At 41.6% G+C, this 22,252-nt stretch overlaps 1 protein-coding gene across 1 annotated transcript; it reads left to right on the plus strand.

Annotated features, from left to right (window-relative positions):
* Nucleotides 1–1,552: 1,552 nt before the first annotated feature.
* Nucleotides 1,553–21,639, plus strand: LOC124180703 (ichor). Its single transcript, XM_046566449.1, has 3 exons — nucleotides 1,553–1,563; nucleotides 1,653–4,950; nucleotides 21,629–21,639. Exons 1-2 carry the CDS (start codon nucleotides 1,553–1,555, stop codon nucleotides 3,670–3,672), a joined length of 2,031 nt encoding a protein of 676 aa, XP_046422405.1. The 3' UTR covers nucleotides 3,673–4,950; nucleotides 21,629–21,639.
* Nucleotides 21,640–22,252: the final 613 nt, after the last annotated feature.

Raw genomic sequence — 22,252 nt, forward strand, 5'->3', positions numbered from 1 at the left:
CGACTGCGTGAGCCTTCTCGACTACCATCGACGACGATACTCGCGATATAAGCCCCTCAGCCTTTTTCCCCCGCGGGCGGTTGTCTCCTCGAACGGCTCGCGGTTTTATCCTGAATCTTGAGCATATGGTACGAAGAGACGGTTTTAGTCTATTCGCCGCTATGGCATCGTCGCCGAGTTTGCTTTCTCTCAAAAACTAATCGCTACTCCGATGTACTTTTTATGGAAACATCGTGGAGTCATTGTCTTTCATTAACGCAGTTTCCGATGTTGCTTTTACCGATGACTTGGGTGTGTTAGACGGACGCGGCCGACCTTTACGACCACACAGAGCAAAGGGTTTACTGAAACTATATGGGAATTACTCATCTACGTGATAGAACGTTGTATTTTAGTGTAGTAAGAATCGTGTTGCAGAATCGAGATAGTCGTCGTACCATACCGTGTGCGAATTATTTGTATACCCGTTTCCACGTGGGATTATAGAAGTTGTTTTTTGCGACAAAACAATGATAACGACTACCAACCGTGGTCGAAATTAGAGATGGATAGGAATCTAAGGAATATAGCATCCTCGAGATCAGCGTCACTAACCATCCGTCGGTTCTCCTCGATTGCCACCGAAAATAGACGCTCGTTAAAGACCTGTTATCGAAAAGGTGGTTGGAACTGTTCCGTCTTTTCGTGAAGGTTCTTTTGTCGAGAAGGGTGGCACCTGCGTGCGTGACGCTCGCAAAATTACGTATTACCTACGGAAAAAGAAATGCGTCAAGATTTGACAGTAAATAAATTTAAATCGATGCCATGAACATTTCCGGTACTGCCAAGCGCTCACCGAGTTACTCATTTTCATCGAAGCACCTCGTCATTTCCACTCCATTTCATTTAATACTGTTTCGTTTGGTATCCAAGAACCGTTCGGGGTTCTTTCCAGTTATCGAGACGAAGTGACAGTACAGTAACCAAGCTGCGACAACAAGTCGGCTACCCCCAATTTGATTCTTTGAATAAAGAGTATTCGCGGTATGAGTTTACAACTGGCTCTCGCAAGCTGACCGAGTCGAGGCATCGATGACGGGCCAGTACGGACTCGCCTGACGGATTCCTTGCCCCCGGCTAACGTGTTTCGATGTTCCATTTACTGTTCCAGGTCCTCGCGGGGCCGTTGGAGGCTGCAGCACCCCCGGCAGTAGAGTGGATCCCTGGTGGAGCCCTGGTCCCTTCTTTCCCCCAGGCCCCGCCCGCGTCGACGAGGGGCCCAGGTCGACGTCGTCAGCGGCCTCGATCGGCAACTACGGGAGTCCAGCGGCGACGACGACCCCGAGTTCGCCGACACCCAGCCCGTACTCGTCGTCGGGCTCGACGGCGTGCAGTCACCACCCGGGGATAGTGGTTTCGAGCTGCGGCACCACGCGGAGCGTGCAGATATCGGCCCTCGACGTCGGGCCGAGCTGCCTGCGGCAGCATCAACAGCACCAGCAGCAGCACCAGCAACAGCCACAGCCACAGCCACAGCAACAGCAGCACGCGAACTTGGAGCAGCGGGAGGCAAATGCAGGATCGGTAGTCTCCTCGGGCTACCAACACGTCTCCTCAGGGCAGAGCAACGTGCTGTCGGCCCTCCTCGCCACGGCGTCAACGGCGTCGGACAGCGTGCAGCAGCACCAGCAAACGGCGTCGCCGCCGCCGCCGCGAGACGGGATATCGGTGACCCAAAGCAACATCCTCTGCTCGCTCCTGGCGTCGACCGGGGTCCAGGACTTCCCGGGGAGCAGCGTCGCCGAGGCGACCTCCCCCGACTCGCTGCACGGTATCCTGTCCTCCCTCAACGTCAGGATAAAGTCCGAGGAGGCTCCAGACTCAGCGCCAGGCCCCCGCGGCTCCGCCGACGGGCCCTGCAGCTCGGTCCGCGACTTCAACACCTCGCTCTTGAGCACGCTGCTTTCGACCTCCCGCGTCTCGACATCCTCGACGAACGCCGAAGCCGTCGCCACCCCGAACTCCGTAAAGTCCGAGTACAATCAGGGCCTCTCGAACGAGCGGACCAACTGCTCGTCCGGGGTCAAGGTCGAGTATTGCTGCGACGTCTTGGACGACCCGGACGAAAACCTCGCCGCCACCTCGCCCTACAACGTCATATCGACCTCCCAGAACCGCCACTCGAACAGACCGAGGTCCGGACTGCAGCCGGGCGCTCTGTCCAAGGAAGACCTGCGCCGGATACTCCAGTCCACGACGACGCGCTGCGACGATTCACCGCCGTCGGCTTCCGATCTCATCGTCGGCATGAAGTACGAGACCCAGCAGGGCGGGCCTCAGGGGGCCCCGCCGCACCTTATGGGCCCGAACTCGGGAGTCGAGCAGTCGCACCACGCGGTACAGGGGAACAACATAGTGGTGGGTGGCTCGCCGGCGGAGGTCGTCGGCGTCGACAGCATCCTCCTTTCGCCGTGGGGCGAGACGGGCACGGACTTCCTCGACTCGGCGGACGTGAAGCAAACGGCGGCCGGTTTCCAGGATGCTCTGGACAGCTACTTCCTCGGCAACTCGGTCGGAGTCCCTTCCCAGTCACTGGCCGAGCTGAGGCCGCTACCGCCGTTCACCGGGTACACCGGGCACCTCAGCATAAACGGCATCCCGGGTCGGCACTTTCACGCGATAGCGAGTCAGCGGCCCGAGGGGATCCCGTCCTCGTCGCCGACCCCCTCGTCGAATCAGGAGTTCTACGACACGCAGGTCGTCTCCTCGAGCACTCCGTGTCCCCAGGGCAGCCAGAAGCAGGTGCCGCAGTCGACGCAACAGGAGGACTACGACATCGAGGACATCGCGGCCATCATCAGCTCGGCGATAGCCGATACCACCGTACCTGGGGGCGGAAACGGACCCGGATCCGAGAACGATCCGAGCGCCTCGCGGGACGAACAGTGGTTCGAACTGCAGGACTGGATGTCCGTCGAGTGCTCGCCGAAGACCCAACAGCAGCAACAGCAACAGCAGCAGCAGCAGCAGCAGCAACAGCAGCAGCAGCAACAACAGCAACAGCAGCAGCAACATCAGCAACAGCAACAGCAGAACAACAACTCGTCGCCGAGTCCCTTCTCTCAGATGTACGGTAACGCGAACGCGGGAAACGCCAACGCCAACTCGAGTCAGGGTCAGCAACACGCGGCGTCGACCATGAACAACCTGCTCCAGAACGGCACGCCGCTTCTTTACGCCCGACTGCAGGCGCCCAACAACAGCATCCAGAACGCCTCCTGCGGCGAGACACCCTCCTCGACGAGTCCCTATCCTCCGGTCAGTCCGCCGGGACGAGTTTCGACCTCCTGCAGTCCCGACCATCCCCTTCATCCGTCCTTCACCACCCCGGCGATGTCCAGAAAGCGGAGTAGACAACCAACGGGAGGACAAAACGCTTCGAAAAAGAACCCCTCGACCACCACGGGACTGCCTTACGGTACCGAGTCGGGACTGATAGGCGGCAAGGAGAAGCCCGTTCACAGGTGCTCGATATGCAACAGGGGATTCCTCAACAAGAGCAACATAAAGGTGCACCTGAGAACGCATACCGGGGAGAAACCGTTCAGGTGCGAAGTATGCGGCAAGGCGTTCAGGCAGAAGGCACACTTGATAAAGCACCAGCAGATACACAAGAGGATCGGACGGGATTAGGAAAATGGAAAGCGATGGCGATAGTGGATCACACAGTAGAATGACAGAGATACGACTGACTGACTGACTGGCTGGCTGTCTGGCTGGCATGAAAAGCTCGAGCGGTGTTCGACCAAGGCGGAAGGACGCTTCGTGCCTCGACGAAGACGTCGCCTCGTTTCTTACAGCGTTGATCAGCGTCAGTGGCGGCATGCGTCGACGTTCGCTTACATCTGAGGGAACATTTACCAGTAGAAATTGCGACGCAACGGTAACAACGAGTGCGGTACGAAGTCGGTCGCGAACGATCCGTCGACGCGTGATACGCTATCTGCGATCCCTCGAGTAATGGAGTCCCGAAGGAGAAGGGTCGAGAAAGAATCGGCGCGTTTGCCGTTTTGTCTCATCGTGTACCTACGACTAGCCCGAGATGTGTGGGGGGGGGGGGGGGGGGGGGAATACGAGAAATATATTTGAGATCTGTATGATCGTGCGGACGACGTGAAAGTCAATTATCGTATGTGTAGCAAAAATTTATGATCGCTGATCCGACGGATCGCCGGTGGGTAAGTGAGATCTATGAACACAGAGCTGAGCATATCGCACCGTTATCTCTTATAAATCTACACACACACACGCGCACACAGCCTCTTGACAAGGTATGAAGCCTTGTGGCTAGATTTCCGGTCGGCATAAGCAGTGAACGATGATAAAAAAAAGGGGGGGGGGGATGAAAAAAAGCAATGGAGTAAAAAATATCATGCAGTCCGTGATAATGTAATGCAAGAATAGCACAATAGTTCACCATGTAATATGTATCGTGCCGAAACAATTTATATTTATTATACACACGTGATCTGGTTAAATGTTATATAGTGATATACGTATATACATACATATATACAAATACATATATATATACATGTATATATATGTATATATATATATGTATGTATTATTTTTGTGCAGAGAATTACTGCTCCATGTAAATAAAATCGATTATCGTCGATATACGTATACGTAGATATGTATATGCGTGAGTGTAAATAGTAATCACCTACGCGTATAGATATACTACATAGATAGACACTTACATATATATATATATATATATATATATATATATATATATATATATATATATATACACATACACAATGACATGTATATACGCATACAAATGCGAATATTTAACATTATTTTATCCTGTATTATGTTCTATTAATCACTCCGTTATTTATATTCCTTTTATATTATACTATACCCTCTACTGTCTAATACTGTACGTCTATGAATGCCGTATTCTCTCCTTCATTATTTATTTCACTACTTTTCTTAATTGTTGTTTTTTTTCTATTGTTTTTCCTCCGTTGTTGTAAAATACCCAAAATAATCGTCCGGTTTTGATTAGAAGAATGTTGTAGTATTTAAGAAACTCTAATAGCTTAAAGGATATAAGCTTATAATTTACGAATCAAGTTATATAGTGGTCGTTTCCCCTAAATTATTACATTTCCCCCATTACCGTTTGGTTTTTTTTTTGTTTTTTTTTTTTTCCCCATCCGAGTATAGAATATAAGTTAACCATATCGTTTCGTTAGGGCCAACATACGGGTTTTTTTAAGGTAACAATTAAAGACGATTGAATAAATAAATAAACGAAAAAACAAATACATCATTTGCGAATGAAATCTTTGAGGGAAAACATTGCTACACAATAATGACGTTCAACCGAGAACGTTTGTCAGAATATTGTGAATCTTATTCGTGTACATAGATACTGCTGCACATAAGGCAGAGGCCTTTACTCATTCGAATTCATTTTTTGTTCGTTTTTTTTTCTTTTTTTTTTTGAGGAGGGGGGGGGGGGGGGCACGCTTCAAAACGCCCGTGGGAATAATAATTTATTCTAGTATCGATTTATGATAGACTATTTTTCACCAATTTATCTCTGCTTGTATTATTATATACGTATACATATACGTATATATATATGTATAGCGACTAATTATATCTGTGTACATTCATTCTTATGTCAGCGTATTTTTTTTCTTCCCTACTTTCTTTTTTTTTTTTTTACTTCGTTTTTTTCTCGTTGATTTTCTCTCTTATCGAGTTGCATCGTACTTCAAATATCCACAGCAACTCGTCGAAAACGTATGTGAATATTTCACATTTGCTTTACTGCAGTATAGGTATAATGTGCGTGTGGTCGGTGATTGCAATTTGTACAATAAAATTAGATATCCATAACTATTTATATAAATTTACGAATTAAAATTGTTATTTCATAAAACAAAAAAAAAAAAAAAACAAAAAAAAAACATAAAAAAAAAACGAAAACAAAAAACAACTGTCCGTTTCTTATTTCAATATTTTCCTCTCTTTCTCTATTTCGTTTTCTCTTTCTTTCTTTGTCTTCCGCTACTCTGTCTCTTCACACGTATATTCCTTCTTATTTATTCCCCCTTTTCTACATTTTCCTGTATTATATATACAACTACATTATTGGTTTAATTCATGTTATTTATGCAAGCTTAGTGTTGTTTGTAGATATTATTACTATTATTATTATTATTATTATTATTATTATTATTATTATTATTAACATTAATTCCTTCGTTTTTTATTTTTATTCTCGTTTTCGTTTTTGTTCGTGTTTATACTATTCTGTAAGGTTGTTTTTCATGTTCCTCGCTGTTCTGTCCAAGGGCGCATCGTATAACCGTAACGGTTGTTTTTTTTTTTTTTTGTGATCCTTTATTCTGCGGTATTATACTCGCGCATGAGCCGATGAATAAATAAAACAAGCAATTTTTTTCTTCATGTGAAAAAAGAACCATTTTAACGGAAATAAAACGTCGAGTTTCAGACGGATAAAATAAATATAGCGCAAGAATATGTAGTTTGTACGATAAGCTATTCAATTAGGGCAAATTTTTCCCAAGCTGCCCGCAGATCTCAGTTCCAAATTTTGGTTTTTCGCAAGAAAAATGTTTCATTTTCCTGCAGAGAAAATGAAATACATATAAAACGGCAATTGCTTTCGTTTTGGAAGCTGTTCTTGTATTTTCGATTCTTCGACCATTTCACGCGCAATGGTCAAAGGATGAAAAATATATTTTCAGTATATTGCGACTATTACTCGGTACCTAGCGTAGCTGGCTACGCAAAATTGTTATAGATTGTTAACGAAATTATTTAATATTTACGAGAGAAACAAGTAAACGAATAAATTGAATAAATGATAGGTTATTATTGTAATATCCAAAACTATACGTAGCATATGATTTTATAACGTGCAAGCGTACGTAAATAATATATGACCCACGGAATCATTCTCTATGCTTTTGGATGATTGTTTAATTTTGTCTCGTTTTTTATTTTGACTCTTGTTTTTGCTAGAAAGTAAATGAAACGCAGCGTTGTGTTTCAATTATAATAATAACAACATTAATGACGTTAATAATAATAACACACATACCTAAAATAGCGTGTATACACCTTATACGATTAATTTATAGGATCTAGATGTCTAAGTGATTTTTTAATAATAATAATGATTATTATTATTGTTTTCTTAATTCTGTTGTTGATAGCGTTTTCACTGTTTTACTCAATTCAAAACGTCACACCTATTATATTGTCTTTAAAACAAAATGTCTGTTGAGTTTTTTTTTTCTTCTCTTTCTCGCTCTTATTCAACGAATATACATTGATATTCCTGTACATTTCAATTTTTGTACAGGATGTGCAATAAATACGTGATCCTTGATCCATGTCCATCGTTTCTGACACATATTCACGTTCGCATTGATTTTTCTTGTTCGGCTAAATATGGTTATTTTTCGTCGCCTTACTCACAGGCTGGTATACATGGGTTTATTCTAGATCTCACGGTGCAATTGGTAATAAGAGACTTGCAATACGTCACCGAAAATAGGGTGAGGGTAAAAATATAGAAAGATGGAAAAATCGAAAGACCATGATATCGAATTTTTAAAGAAGCGAAAACTCGATTTATAGAATTTAAAAATCTTGAAAGCCGAAGTATGGCAAAGTAAAAGATTAGAAAATGCCAAACTATAAAATCGTCGGGTGTTCTCTCGATAATATAGAATCATGTACAGATTCACGATTTTTCTGTTTCACGTTTTGACCATTCTATAATTTATGTTTCTGTATTTTCCATTTTCCGTACTTGTATTTTCCACATTTTTTAATTCTACGAATAAAATTTTCTTATCTATAAAAATTCGATATTCTGGTACTTTTATCAACCAGCAATTCTAGTTTTCTACCCATACCCTTCGACTTTTACCGTCCAGTCTGTACAACTCTTCGGAAGTGAAACTAATTCTTTGTCCGTGAGAGATGAATTTTTTCGTTCATGTTAGAGGATCATTCTTCGTTACTATAATGTTTTAAAAAAAACAAAAATAGATTTTTGTGAAAGAATCTGCAGGCTATAAACGAAGATTATTTCGAGATGAAAGTGTCGAAACACGGTGATCCCTTATTTTCGGTTTCAGAAAGCTGGAAGCGTTATTTGCAGATGCGTCATACGCGTGTATAGTTCGCGATTGTGAAAAATGAAGTCTTCCAGAAAATAATCATGCAACACGACTGGAACAGTATTATATCCGAAACTCCTCCAGTCGCAACGTTTCACACAGTAACCCCTCAATTACAAACTGTCGGCGGTGTGCAGGTTTGTCGGTCGACTGCAGTGTAATTCCCTCCTCTCTCTCTCTCTCTCTCTCTCTCTGGCAATTACACGCGTGCATATAATACACTCCGGATAAAAAATACCGCTCAACACGGTACGTAACTCGCGTCGTACGAGAAGAACCGCACCGTCGTCATCCCGACGCTCTCCTTCGACTCGGCCTGCAGTGGATCGTTGAAAAGAAGCTGAAATCTACGCAACATGCATTGTAAACGAAATGACATCTGAAAACGTGGCTGAATTTCGGGAATCGATAACCAATCATTCAATTCGATCGGGGTTTTTCTTGCAGGTATTCGAAAATATGCGGTTCGGGCTTCAGTTGCATATCATTTTTATTAGAATCAATTGATAAGTAGAATAGCCGTTGATACTAACGTCAACTATTTCACGAGGTGACGAGTTTTTCTGTGCTCACGATATCTCGAAAGCGGTTAAAACCGATTTGTGTACTTAAAATTAAGAGCGACCTTTTAAAATTGAAATTCGATTTGACGTAAAAAAAATTTACGACGTTTTTATATGATCGGGGAAAAAAAAAAAAAATGTGTACCAACAAAACGATATTGTGCCAAATAAGACGAATTATCTTAGAATATTGTCCCAAAACGTGAAGTAACTCAGTCAAGTAGTTTTTGATATCCCGCGGAGACCACAAAATCTCATCTCATGATTAATTGATTGAAATAAAAAAAAGACAAAAAAATATGCCAACGGAGCTGGATACGCATAGTTCCGAGTACGAAATACCCGAAGCCTATTAAAGAACTCGACCACTCGTCGCTCTGTCAATATCCAAAATTCACCGACTGTTTCGCCCGTCTGCCGATCATCCATATCCGCTACAAGAGTTCGTAACGCAACGGATTTGCGTTGTTCGGGTCTTCGTCACCGCTGGACCAAGATGTCCGTTGGTTAGGTGTACCAACCCGCGGCTCTGCATGGGACTCTCTTTCGGAGCAGCCTGCGTGTGTTTCGAGTTTAACAGTTAGAGGCTAAACATCTCGGGACTTGCTCGACCTACGTGTAGCGACTAGGTATATAGTCGGTGCTGCCTTGCCTCTGCCTTGTGACCTACATTTTTGGACCTGCTAGGACCGCCGTCGAGATACCTTCTCGAGTCTATCGCGAGGCTCCGGTGTCCACGGTGAGAGAATTCTTTTCTCTCTCTCTCTCTCTCTCTCTTTCTCTCTCTCTATTTCTCTCTCTTTTCCTCATCGTCAACCCGAAAAAGAAATTTGTATAATACTCTTCATTACGCTGCTGATGGTTATACCGGTGAAACAGGAAACGGAAGAATACTGCAACGGAAGATTGAATTTATATGCATGAATCGTCTCCGTTTTAGGAGTATAAGTAAAAGTATTTCGTACCGATCGGACGCTTGTTTGTATTTAAATTTCTTTTTTTTACTGAATTTATTTATTTGTTTGGCCGTATTTTTTTTTTTTATATACTCTTCCGACGTTTTCGTCCACGATAAGCATCTACGTCGCGTGACACGATCCTCTAACGATTAGGAAGCGTCGACTTCTCTTTTCTGCAGGTTAATAGACGGAGGAATACATAAAAATACGTTTAATAAAAAAGTAAATAAAATACGAAAAATAGACGAGAGAGAGGTAAAATAAATGGAGAAAGGCGTGCTTCTTGCCAAAAGATTCGACGCGAGATGAGACTCGGTATATGTATATAATGTATATATGTAGGTGCGTATACGGCTCGTAAAATCTTAGATGCATCAAATTTTATCCAACACCTAGACTTTATAGACTATCATTGCAAATCACGGTTCCATTTCCCTTATATTTTCACAAGCTGGTTCGATATTGTTACATTTATTTTTACTCCGCAGTTGTGCAAAACGTTTTGAGTTTCCATTAAAATTACACTCGTCGGCAGTAAAAACAATTCTGCAACTCCCATAAGTACAGGAAAAAAACGGATTACTAATTTGTGTGAAGTAATTGGAACGTGGTAAAAAAAAAAAAAATTGGACAGTTTTGTAGAAAGATCGTAGATAGGTAGAAATATATAATAAGCAATGATTTTGCAAATGTCCAAATAAAATCGATCTTAAATTTGTATTAAAATTTCTCTAACCATTCAAAACGTAAGGAAATTTTTCAGGGAAATAACTATACCACCATATAAATATCTTTTCGCAGTCTGAAGCTGCAAAGTCGACGCGTGCAGGCGCGTATGTAAGTCGAGCTTTTCACACGTGTCCGAAACGTGCGTCCATCAAACGTGGTCGAAAAGAGTTCCGGTAACGATCGAAGTGGCAAATGCGAAATTGAGTCATCTCTTCATCGTATTCATATTCTACTCTGAAATAATCGATCTGAATTATCATGAAAAAATTTTGATCAAGCGTTAGTATTAAAATTAAAAAAATTTGCCAGTGCGCAGTAGCGTAGAATGCAATTCGGAAGCTCCGTCTGAACATCGATATCGGAAGGAGTCAATCCTGTATAATTTGTACAAAGAGGAATAATAATCGTTGAACAAGCGAATCCGCGACCGTATATTCCAGCATGTGAAATATTTTCAAGATCACTTGGGCACAAGTGCAGCCGCAGATGGAGGAGAACGAAGCGAGCGCGCGCGTTGTGTGTGTAAAATCGACATGGCCATTCGGCGCAAGTATTAAGACGCGCCAGTGTTCCACAGGTACAACATACGGAGTATAGAGTGTTAAAGAAAGTCTTTCACCGTGCGACGAAGCGCACCGAACGACGTGGAGCGGAGTACCTACAGTGCGGGCAAGTTTCGTGCCAGGCAGCGCAGCGCTGTTCCACTTAGGCGGCACACTTACTCGGTGCAGTTCAGGATCTCCAGGCTGCCTGCCTGCCTGCTCGACGAGGATTGGTTCCGTGTTCGTTCACGCGCACATCGAGCCCCGTGCGCACGCACACGCGCATATGCAAGGGACGGAGAGTCGTGCACGCGCAGGCGAACGCACGCATGTCCGACATGTCCGTCCGTCTCTTATCGTCGTCGCTCGTCGGTGGGTGCGTTAGGTACATAGGACGAATACGAGACGACCCGGCATGCTGCCGTGAGTCGAGTGGAGCGCCGAGAGAGCACTAGGAAGGAAGCCCGAAAGCTCGCTCGTTTATACGCCAGACGTCGCAACCACTCGAAACTGTACATGCACAATTTTTAGCGCGCGAGTCGGTGGCCGGTAGCCTCCGCCTCCCCCTCCCCCCACCCCATGCCGCCCTCATGGTCGGAAGATTATGCAGGAACCAGGCCAGCACGAAATTTGTGACACACTTTTTTACGTCGCGATTCAGAGGATCGAACAACGATCGACTCCGCCGAGGCAACGGAACTCGCCTTTTCGACTTCTTGATATTATATCGCACGACGAATCTCGTCGCGGATTTTAAACGCTTGATTAAATCGCGCAGCTACTGTTCCAAATTTTACTTTTTTTTTTTTTTTTTCTACCCACGCACTCGCACACACACACACGCACACGCGCGCGCACGGATACTTATGGAAGGAGACGCGTGCATACGGAAGCACACATACGTCCACCTTGTTCAATGGCACTCGGACTTACGGACGCGCGCGATGGTAACTCAAGGCGATACACGTGATACGGGATATTAATTGACTGGTCCAAGTCGGAAGAGGAATTCCTGACCGTATAGAGCTTGTCCGTACTGTATATTTATACGAGTACATTGGGCATTCGACGAATTATCGATAAAAACGAGAATTAGCCTTTATCTTGAATTTTAATTTCGAATTTTGGTACGATTAAAATAATTATAGCGTTTTGTTTTTTTTCGTTGATAGTAACAATTGTAAATGTTACGGGCAATTGAATTTCAATATTTTTGCTACATGTATATAGCTAGATATATCTTATTGTTAGTATGCACGAAACCGTAAGTCTGTTCTTTTCAATTCGTCGTGAAAAGCTATATTTGTTTTTTTTTTTTTCGCATTTGAAAACAGGAAATATACATGACCGCGTAATATCTCGTATATATATTTTTTTATCTATTCGAATAAAAAAAAAAAAACAAAAAACAATTCGTATGAGCCACCTCTATCCGAGATATAATTTAATTTGTTGTGTATTCCTGGAGCATCCGTTCTTTAAAATCTGGTAAAAGCTCAGAAAAATATAGTAAAAAATAGTGAACAAAATTGATTTTTTTTTTTTTGCGTCTCAGCAGAACATGTGAAATATTTAAAAACAATTTGAAACAATATATAAGTGAAGATTGAAAAGATTTTTTGATATCAAAATAAAGAGAAAAAAAGTATCTGATAAAGTGGCTTGGCAAAATAAACATAGATTACGGAAATTGGAAACTAACGAATACATTGTAATATAAAATGTGTATTAATTTAAAAAAAAAGTCTTTAATTATTTTTGAACGTGATCGATATTTTACTGTAACGACAACTCCGGTTTTGAAAAGCGCTCAAGAGTTTTGTCACATTAGACTAAATGTTTAGAAAAATTTGTAAAATTTTTACAAATGGGCGTTTCGAAAATACCATATTAAATCATATCTCTAATGGGGGTGGTTTCCGACTCTCATTTGGCCTTTGCGCTTATTTCCCACAATCTACCGGTACTGCCGTGAATTTAGAAAATTTTCCTTTACCGGTGTGCACTCGGAACTAAATTTGAACACCTAAATTTAGGATTCGTTCGTACAGCCGTTACTGTAATGACGCGCGTAATGATGCGTTTAGTCGCGTAGTCGCGATCGATACGTCGAGCATGAATACTGATAGTATCAATAACAACAACAACAACAACAACAACAATAACAACAACAACAGCAACAACAACAATAATAATAATAATATGTGAGCACATACGCTGCGAAATTAAACGACCAAGTTTCTCTGCATTCAAATTCCCGATGAGAAATCGAAATTATTTTCCTTCACGGATCCACGGCGACGTTACATCCTGTTATAACGGTTATACTGTTTTTCCACATTTCGTCCCTGGTGTCGGATTCACGCGCGCGGCTTCTAACGAATAGGTTAATTTACATAGGTAATTATGCGACCAATTGGCTTCACACCTCGAGCCGAGATGCAACTGCGAACATCTTTGCGTCTCTTCTCAACAAGAATCGACGGGATCTGTAGGTTTCGTCGCTTTTTCACAGGAAATGAGCTGGCGCTGCGAGCGAGTATTTATTTTTATTTTTTTTTGGTTAATTGGAACTGATGATATATACATATATATTGTAATATCTATAATAGGCGTATGTATATATTCTTCGGGTGTCAGTAATATCGAGTAAAATGACGGTCTTTCTCAGAAATCGTTGTGACAAATTCTGTGTTCGTATAATATGATGTAATTGCGGTTGGCAAAATGATCGCTTGTATAATACGAGGACAGAATATGCAATGACAAATTTAGAAAATGATTCTCTTGCAGAAGCTAGTATACCACAAATACAAAATACTGTGGCGTTGACGATAACTGAGCGGAATAAATAACAACGATGTTGAAAAAAAATGTACATGTATGCAAAATATTATACAACACGATCAAAGGTAGAAAATGAATTAGAAATGGGTGTCTTAAATTACTTGACAAGTTTGTCAGAAATTTTGTACAGCAAAAGTATACAGTTATGGAATATCGCGTTATTTTATTTAATTAAATCAACAACGCGTTGGAATTAATAGTAAGTTAAAATCGATTTTGCAAGGATCCATTAACAATTTCGAAAATGCATGATTTGCAGTATTAACTGAAAATATTTCTAGATCGGTTTCTGGTCATGCGAGTGGAACGGTTCAGTGTTCGCACAGGCTTATAAATTCAGTGTTGCAATAGTTGATGCTCAGCGCGGGAGGAATAAATATAGAACGCGTACGAATACACCCTCGAGTGGGTGAAAATGATTAATATAACAAGTGAACGTGTTCGCGGCGATGTAAGAATCAACGCGGTGATGATAAACTGTGAAAAAGAAAAAAACAACGGGCTGTAGTCGCCATGCATGAATATAATGAAGACGAGAAAATGAAGCTCTTCGTAATTCCCGTGGCAAAGTTCCCACCGTGAAATAATTAGAGTACACGACGCAATCTTTCGAACTGTGCATGATTTATATCTACACCTGCATGTGTGGGTATATTCAAATTTAGGACAATTGAAATTTGCGAATGCGGAACTCATGATCCCGGAGGTGTGAAAATGCGGAACGCGAGTTTGGAAATTGTAAATTCCCAATAAATATATGTACATATAACTGTATGAAAGTGCGTACAATATCAATTTGCGAAAGCGCGCTCGGTCACGTTGCACATGTCCGTGCACAACTTTACGGTTTGTACGATTATGTCTCCTTCCCTCACTTACCCCTAAACTTTATTTGTACGTTATACCTACAACAGTTAAGAATTCGCTGCGCGATACGACGGCGTCAGGTCGGTTATCAGATGATCTATTTTATGGGGAAATTTTAATTACCATTGTAAGCGTCTAAGCCTGGACTCAAACTCTAATACCTCGTCGAATGAAAGTCAGTCGCTATGTACGGATATAATGCGCCTTATTTTATACGCGAAGCAAATGTTTCCGTGTCTGTAAGGTACACTCGAAAAAAAGCTTGTCCGTAATTAAGAAAATTTGGTCTTGAAAACGAAATTTCAGAGTTAATATACGTCCGACCAAACATTATTTTAACACGACAAAGAAGTTTGATTGACTTTATATCGTGCAGAAAAAGAAATGTTTTAGTAATATAAGTTAGTAATAAAAGGTTTGGTACTGCAATCCCATATATTCTGTTGCGATTGCGAAATCACATCCACACGGTAAAATCATTTTGTGAGAATTGAATGGATTGTTCAATTGTTCTAACTGAAAAAATTATCGTTTGATTGTAATTTATGCTACATGAATTATGTGCCGCATCGATCAATGACAAAAAAATATGCCATTGTGTATTCGCAGGCTGATTCAATGGTATTAGATCACGAATGATTTGGTTTTGCTGATTATATTGGACAAAAGCCTGGAGCCCCTCCTAATAACTGCTCATTTTACTTCTCTTGCGAGAAAGAATTTTTAACGCGTTACAGAATGTCTTTTGACACTTCAGAAAAAAAAATTTGTAGATTTACGATGTAACATATTTTTTGACAGCGCTAATCAATTAGTAGCTCTTATGATTTCGTAAAGACGAATCTTTATCCACCGCATGGATTTAGTGAAGTGTATCAAGCGATTTAGTCGAATCTAAATTGACTGGATTGAAATCAAGATTTCGAATCTATAAGTATATTTTAGACAATTAAATTGCTTTGCGATTTTCAGAGAATTATTTCATTAATTTTCGTATTTACAACAAAATGTCGTGTTTCCAAGAGAAAATTTCCTGCATAATGGGTCGATGAATTGAATTTTTTAATTAAAAAAGCAAAAATTTTTTTCCGAATATACCGTAAGGTGAGTATCATATAAGTTGTAACCAACCAAGTTGCGGCAAATTTTTGTAGACGCTGCGTGACACATGAACTTCTTTTGGATAATTGTACGGTCATTTGTCAAAATGTACGGTGAGCCAAAAGACGTTATTCTCGTTTGTTGTATACAAGCAATTTCAAAAGCTTAATGTTACCGTTCGAAATATCTGGCTACATAAGGTTTTCAGCAAAATTCTTTCTGCTCGAGAACGACGACGCTGAAAAGAACATTAATCAGTTCACACCCAGCGATATTTTAGTCACACGTAAAGCTCGAAGGATGTAAGGAAGTGTTTTCAGATTTGCGCATGCCATTTTGGCTTCTCATAGGTTGAAAATTTTGCGCTCATTACACCGCTGGATTACCAAGTCAGGTGCAGCGACTGTACAATTATTTGGTAATTCGGTATACAAACTGCTGTTCATACATCGGAGTGAAAGTTAAAATTTGGAAAACACTCCAAATGCATTAGGAATGCAAGTCGTGCACTTTCCGCATCAATTTCAGCAACATTATGTGTATAATTGGGAATACCCATTCCTCTACTGGTTGTACCTGATATTGGTAAATATACGCGTGTCTACCTACTTTGTCGGATGGCTGATTGTGCGGGATCCGGCGTTTCAACTCGTGGCATTTAATAACGGGGTCATTTCGTGACATTTTGTGATACCTACCGGCTATTTAATTTAAACATGCAAGCGCTCGGCGCATTCTGCATCGAGATGATAGGGAGAACGGTTTTCACCACTCGATCAGTCGAAATTCAATACATTTTCGGTCATTATATTACGAGATAGTAAAACGTTCCGAATTAACGTATGAAATTTATATATTTTTATAAGCCGGCAAGATTTTCCTGAGAATACGCGAAGAAAAAATACTGAATTTTAAACACAAGCTTAGATATCGATTTACAGTTTACATAAATTTAAACTCACTGAAAAATCTATGAAACCATTCGACTTTACTTTGCATCTCTACATGCATGATGGCTTATATTTTTATAGGAAAATAATTTTTCACGAATTCACTGAAATAGTTTTTGTTTTTTCAATAATTATTGTGGCTGTATTTTTGAATAAAAATATGTAATATTAGTGAAATTTTGAAAAATTTAACATCAATCGATACGAGGAAAAATAGCAAATAAAAAAGGATCTTGGTGGAATAAAATCGAACGAATCTCTTAGATCTTTTGAAAAATTGCAAGATACACGGTTGTGAAAAACCCCAGAAGCCTGCATCGATTTGTCAGGTGTAGACCGTAGGTAAGTATAATTTTTCAAATCCCGTAAAAAGTTAAGAAAGAAGATGGGTATAATACCAGTTCGCATCAGACGCATTCGCACGCGCGAGTAAACAGTCTGTCCTTTTCTACCATCACAAGCGGACGAACAATTAATTCTGCATGCGGACGGAAGCGTGCAGATTGCAAAATTAGCGATCTCTCGTCCTGGGACTACAAGATAACCGGCAGATACAGCCAATGGCTGATAAGCACAGAGTGGAAATTGTACCCGTCGAGACAGTCGTGACTTTCAGCACTAATCGTAAATCGAGTGCTGAAGTGAAACGATCTTCGAGTATCCAACAGATTGCGAGGTAGCATCGGTTGAACTCGTCCGCAAAAACGAAATGAGGTATAAATAACGGGGTTGCTACTTCCGAGGACTCCTTATTCCTGTTTTTAATTTACTTGCATATCCCTAATCCTTCTGATTGGACGAGAGTGAGAAATCGTCGAAAAAAATAATTTTTCGAATGATCGGCTAATCGGATGAATGTTATTCACTTCAGACGTGCAACGATGTCTGCAAATTCTCATTTATGGCCAACCGAGATGCGTTGAGAAAAAATTCTATAGGCATCTCTCTCACGGCTGAGGTTTAGTTATTCTTTCAAGGATCCCGGATACTGATATACATATAAACCCATACTCGCAGGTCTCAGATTCAAATCGGCTGCTTTTGACCCAGTTTTTCAAATTCTTCAACGGAAATGTTGTACTGATTTCGAACCGATTTGAAATAGCAACGCCTAAAAGATACCGGATCATGTATATTTATAGAATCGCGATTACCAAATCTTGCAATACTTCTTGTGTTAGAAATGTTGAGCTCATACATTCCGTTAGCAAAATCTGATGACTGCTTCGGAACAACAGTTTGCATAGGAACTTGACTTGGTATTTGACATGTTCGTATAATTAAAAAAAGTACACGTAATACGAATGTATAAGTATAGTATTTGTAATATATTATGATTGTTAAACAGGTTTTTTCTTCAAATTTCTGTCACCGAACCTACAAGATGAAATTATTGTCTATTTCGAAGACGGAGTATCTTATTTGATATAATATTCCCGAATTACATGAACAAAGTGTGAACTAGATAACTTGGTGCTCTTGACGTAAGAAGCATTTTGACATTCGGTGTTCACGTTTTTATAAATATAAATGAACCAGCCTACGTCACTCGTGGCTATAATGTTCCAAAAAAGCTTGAATCTGGTACAGTATTTTTTCTAAAGACTGTGATTATGAAATGAGAAAATATTCGATCCGTAAAAAAATACATCCGAATCGTATGGGTTCGGGTAATTGAATAAATATTAGCAGATCGAATCTGCAAAGATCATTTTGGACAGGTAGTTACGACAACAGGGGCTAAACTTCTACAAAACTCGCTTATATCAAAATATGTTTCACCGAAATAATAGTGCAATTATTCGATTCTATCGAGGTTGACTTTGTTCAAAAATGTGCAGACCGAGATTTATTTACGTATTTTTGATGGAACCAATTAATAGAAAGTCTTGCTATTGGTAATAAAGTGAACCGGTTTCCTTGTTGAAATATTTATGGGTTCCCCATATATAACAGAAACCTAGTATTCTTGGATAATTTATCTTCTTTGCTACGATACGAAATATGGTATTCTTTTATTTTTCAATAGAACGATGGCAACTTGAATTTGAAATTCGATTTTTCGTAAAAAATTTACGACTATTTATTTCCTCACGTAATCACCAAACAGTATGAAAATTGAAAATAGTTGGATATCGTGGCAAAGAGGATCAACCATCCGAAAATACTATTTTCAAATTTGAAGTAAATCATTGGAGCCATTTTTGACACAACGTACACGTGTGCAAACCATGTCACCGGGCGAAACGACTAACGTTATCGTAAACAACGATATACCCTCTATAAACTAATTCCAACGAAGCAAAAACACATCCATTAATAAAGCTCGATCCACTTTACTGTCCAACAAAACACACCCTCACCAACGAATATCGATTTATAAATTCCCAAAGTCGGTAAACCCCTGAAAATTCTTGAAAACTCACAAAAATTAGCCTGCCACGACTGCGTTACGAAATCGAGCTTACACCGTAAGCCCGGATGAAAACAAGGCCCCCGTGCGGAGTCCTAGAGTGGGAACACAGGCCGTCCACATACGTATTCACCTGACATACGGCATGCAATAATACATCGATGCAGGCGCAACGCGGCGCGGAGGATGAGGACGACGACGCCGCGACTCGAGTACATCGCCTGGGTCTCGCGGTAGTGGGACCTTGTTTCATGACCCACATAGAGCAAGGCCGTTAACACTACACACTCGGCGTAGCCGGCGTCGTTCGCCTTCGGGTAAGTGTTGGAGCTCCGCACACGCCGCGGCGTTGCAGCAGCCGCGAACTCTAGCCTCCCTTAGCGATGCGACGAGAGAACTCGCGGCCAGGCCAACCGGCAAGATAATCGAGAAGCGGAATCGTACGTTACCTGTTTTCGTTTCGTTCAACCTCTTCGCGGCCAGATCTTGCAGCGAGACGATTTTGCCGGGAAGAATTAGCAATCTGACGAAAATTGCGAGGTGAATTTTGGCAGATTTTTACGATAACAGGTAGGCTGTAGTTGAGAACACGAAATACTGACTGACGAGGGGTAGTTAATTACGTACGGAGCAAAATAAAGTAGTACGGTAATATCACCGCAGATGGCGCCACGGTTTGTTACCAGTCACAAGGAGTTCGATAGAGTGGAGCATTTAGTGATCGGATTTTTGCAATATTTGAACAAATTGTCGAGAAGGGAGTTGAGTTAATAATATTGGGAAAAAGAACGAGATCTTTGACGTTGTGTGGATATAATTTTATCCGAGTCAAGTGTTCGGTTTTCGTCGTCGTTTGTACGGATGAATCTGCTGTTCGTTTACATCTGTTTTTACGGTATCGAGACGAGATAATCCGGTGTTTACTGAAACATATAGGCTATGTGATGATCCGGAGTCAAGACTGATGTGGTTGCTCTACCAGAGTAAGTATAATTCAATAACAAAGTCTTACTGAGAGAAAGGATTCGGAATCTACTGTTCCTGAGTTGGGAAAAAGATTGTTCGAACCTAACGAATTCTCTTTTGCGGGTGGCGGAAGAAATGTTTTGTTTGATCGGACTAGATTTTACTCGACAGCATTTGTTTTTTCGACAAAACTGCCGTGTCCGGTCGAGTTCATCAAGTGTATAACATCTCGCGTATGTAACAATTCTTTTTCCACAACTCAAACGTAAAAATAGTCAAGTTTGGCCGGCTACTGAAAATGAACAATCGACGCAATTTCTCAATGAATTACGTACGCGTTGGAAAATGGCGAACCATTTCTCCAAAACTGTTTTTGTTCACTAGTTGAAAAATATTTGACCAATAGTAGCGAGATCGTTCGCTATTTCCCAAAGCGTGCGTCGTTCGTTGAAATTGCGTCTTTTGTTGATTTTCAGTAGGCGGTCAAAATCGCTTAATCTTACATGTCTGTTGTAAAAAATATCATGTGCAACTCATGGTTAATGACGATTCTGAGTACGTATGATATCCGCACTCATTCAGAGTCATTATTTTTGCCTACCTGCTGCAAAGTATTATATACTATTTCTCAATGATGTATTAGGAATCTCCCATTTCCATCGTCATCTATTTGATTTCATAGACGAAAATGAGGTTGAATTTAATTTTTTCTATAAATGATTGCGTAATGAAATATTTTACATGTTATCTGAACGAATTTATACCATGAATAATACTTATGTTATCATGATCGGCACCCCGATCAGCCAGCAGCCGCCTTTGCGGTTCATTCAAATAAACTCCGGCCGCGGAGTCGCTCTCTCAATTGATTAGTTCATGCCCTGGTAATTCGATTCAATCGCGTCGGGTCTCTGTAAGAATTCCCAGAGATCGTGGCGCTCGGTTTTAATTGCAGCGTCGATATAAATTCAAGCCCTGGCGCCGGTCAATGGTCGAAATTTTAACTGCTTTCTACTCGCTTTAATCATCCGCGAGTATCGTGAATAACGAATGAAGTAGTCTTTCACGTGTGGTTTGACCAGATCCGGCGAAGTAAAGGCAAGGTAGGGAAATAGCAGGGAAACAAAAGGTTCGATTCTGTAAATCATTCGGACGATATTCGAATTGTTAACTTCCGAAGAAGATATACGCGTACCGATCGCGAAGGCAGTCCCTGCAGTGCGAGGTTCGTAGAGGCGCATGTTTGCGGCGATACAGGTTGCACACGTAAGTCGACGAATGACGGTAGCCGGAACGTCCTTGTCTATGAACTACTTTCATTCGAAGACGATCTAGCGATTCCTTAGCCGCCCGCTCGCCAAGACGCGGTGCAGTCGAAGAAATAAGGAAGGAAATAGCTGGGAGGTGGGAGTGAAGAAGGAAGGGAACGAGTGGCGGAGAAGAGAGGAGAGGAGAGGCGGGGCGAGAGATCGAAAGAAAGGTTCTTTCGCTCAATTCGTTGAATTTGTTAAACCCGAAGGTTACCGCGTGCTCGGCAGCCCTGTCACGTAGATATTCCGGGTGCCTTAGTAGGCCACACACACTCTCCACGTGCACACGCGACATTATCATATCCACAGACGAAGCCAAAGACCCTGCGACGCCTTGATCTTGACTCGCTGCAAGGCTCAAACGGCAGTCCTCGCACTTGTTCACGTTGAGAAATAATTATTCTCACTCGTGATCACTTCCGAAACATTGCGCCGGACGGATGTAACATTCATCTGCATTGGGATCGTATACGCGGTTAATTCGCTTATAAACTCACAACGAATTATGAATGAAAATATAATACTATTCTTGTGCTTTAATTTCAAGGGTATGCACTTGTTGATTTCGACGTTGGAGTATATCTATATCTCCAATTGGAATGTTCTTGGTCAGATTTGTGTATGGAATGGCACTGTTAAGCCCCTTTTCATTTTGAGATACGTAGACATTGTTATTTGGAGATATATACTTCAACGTCGAAATCGACCCAGGCACCTCCTTAAGGAGGTTGTAATGGATCAAAATTCGATACTTTGTCTTAATCTTATCACCGTGTCGTC

The sequence above is a fragment of the Neodiprion fabricii genome, chromosome 4, assembly GCF_021155785.1.
Source record: "Neodiprion fabricii isolate iyNeoFabr1 chromosome 4, iyNeoFabr1.1, whole genome shotgun sequence".
Lineage (NCBI taxonomy): Eukaryota > Metazoa > Arthropoda > Insecta > Hymenoptera > Diprionidae > Neodiprion > Neodiprion fabricii.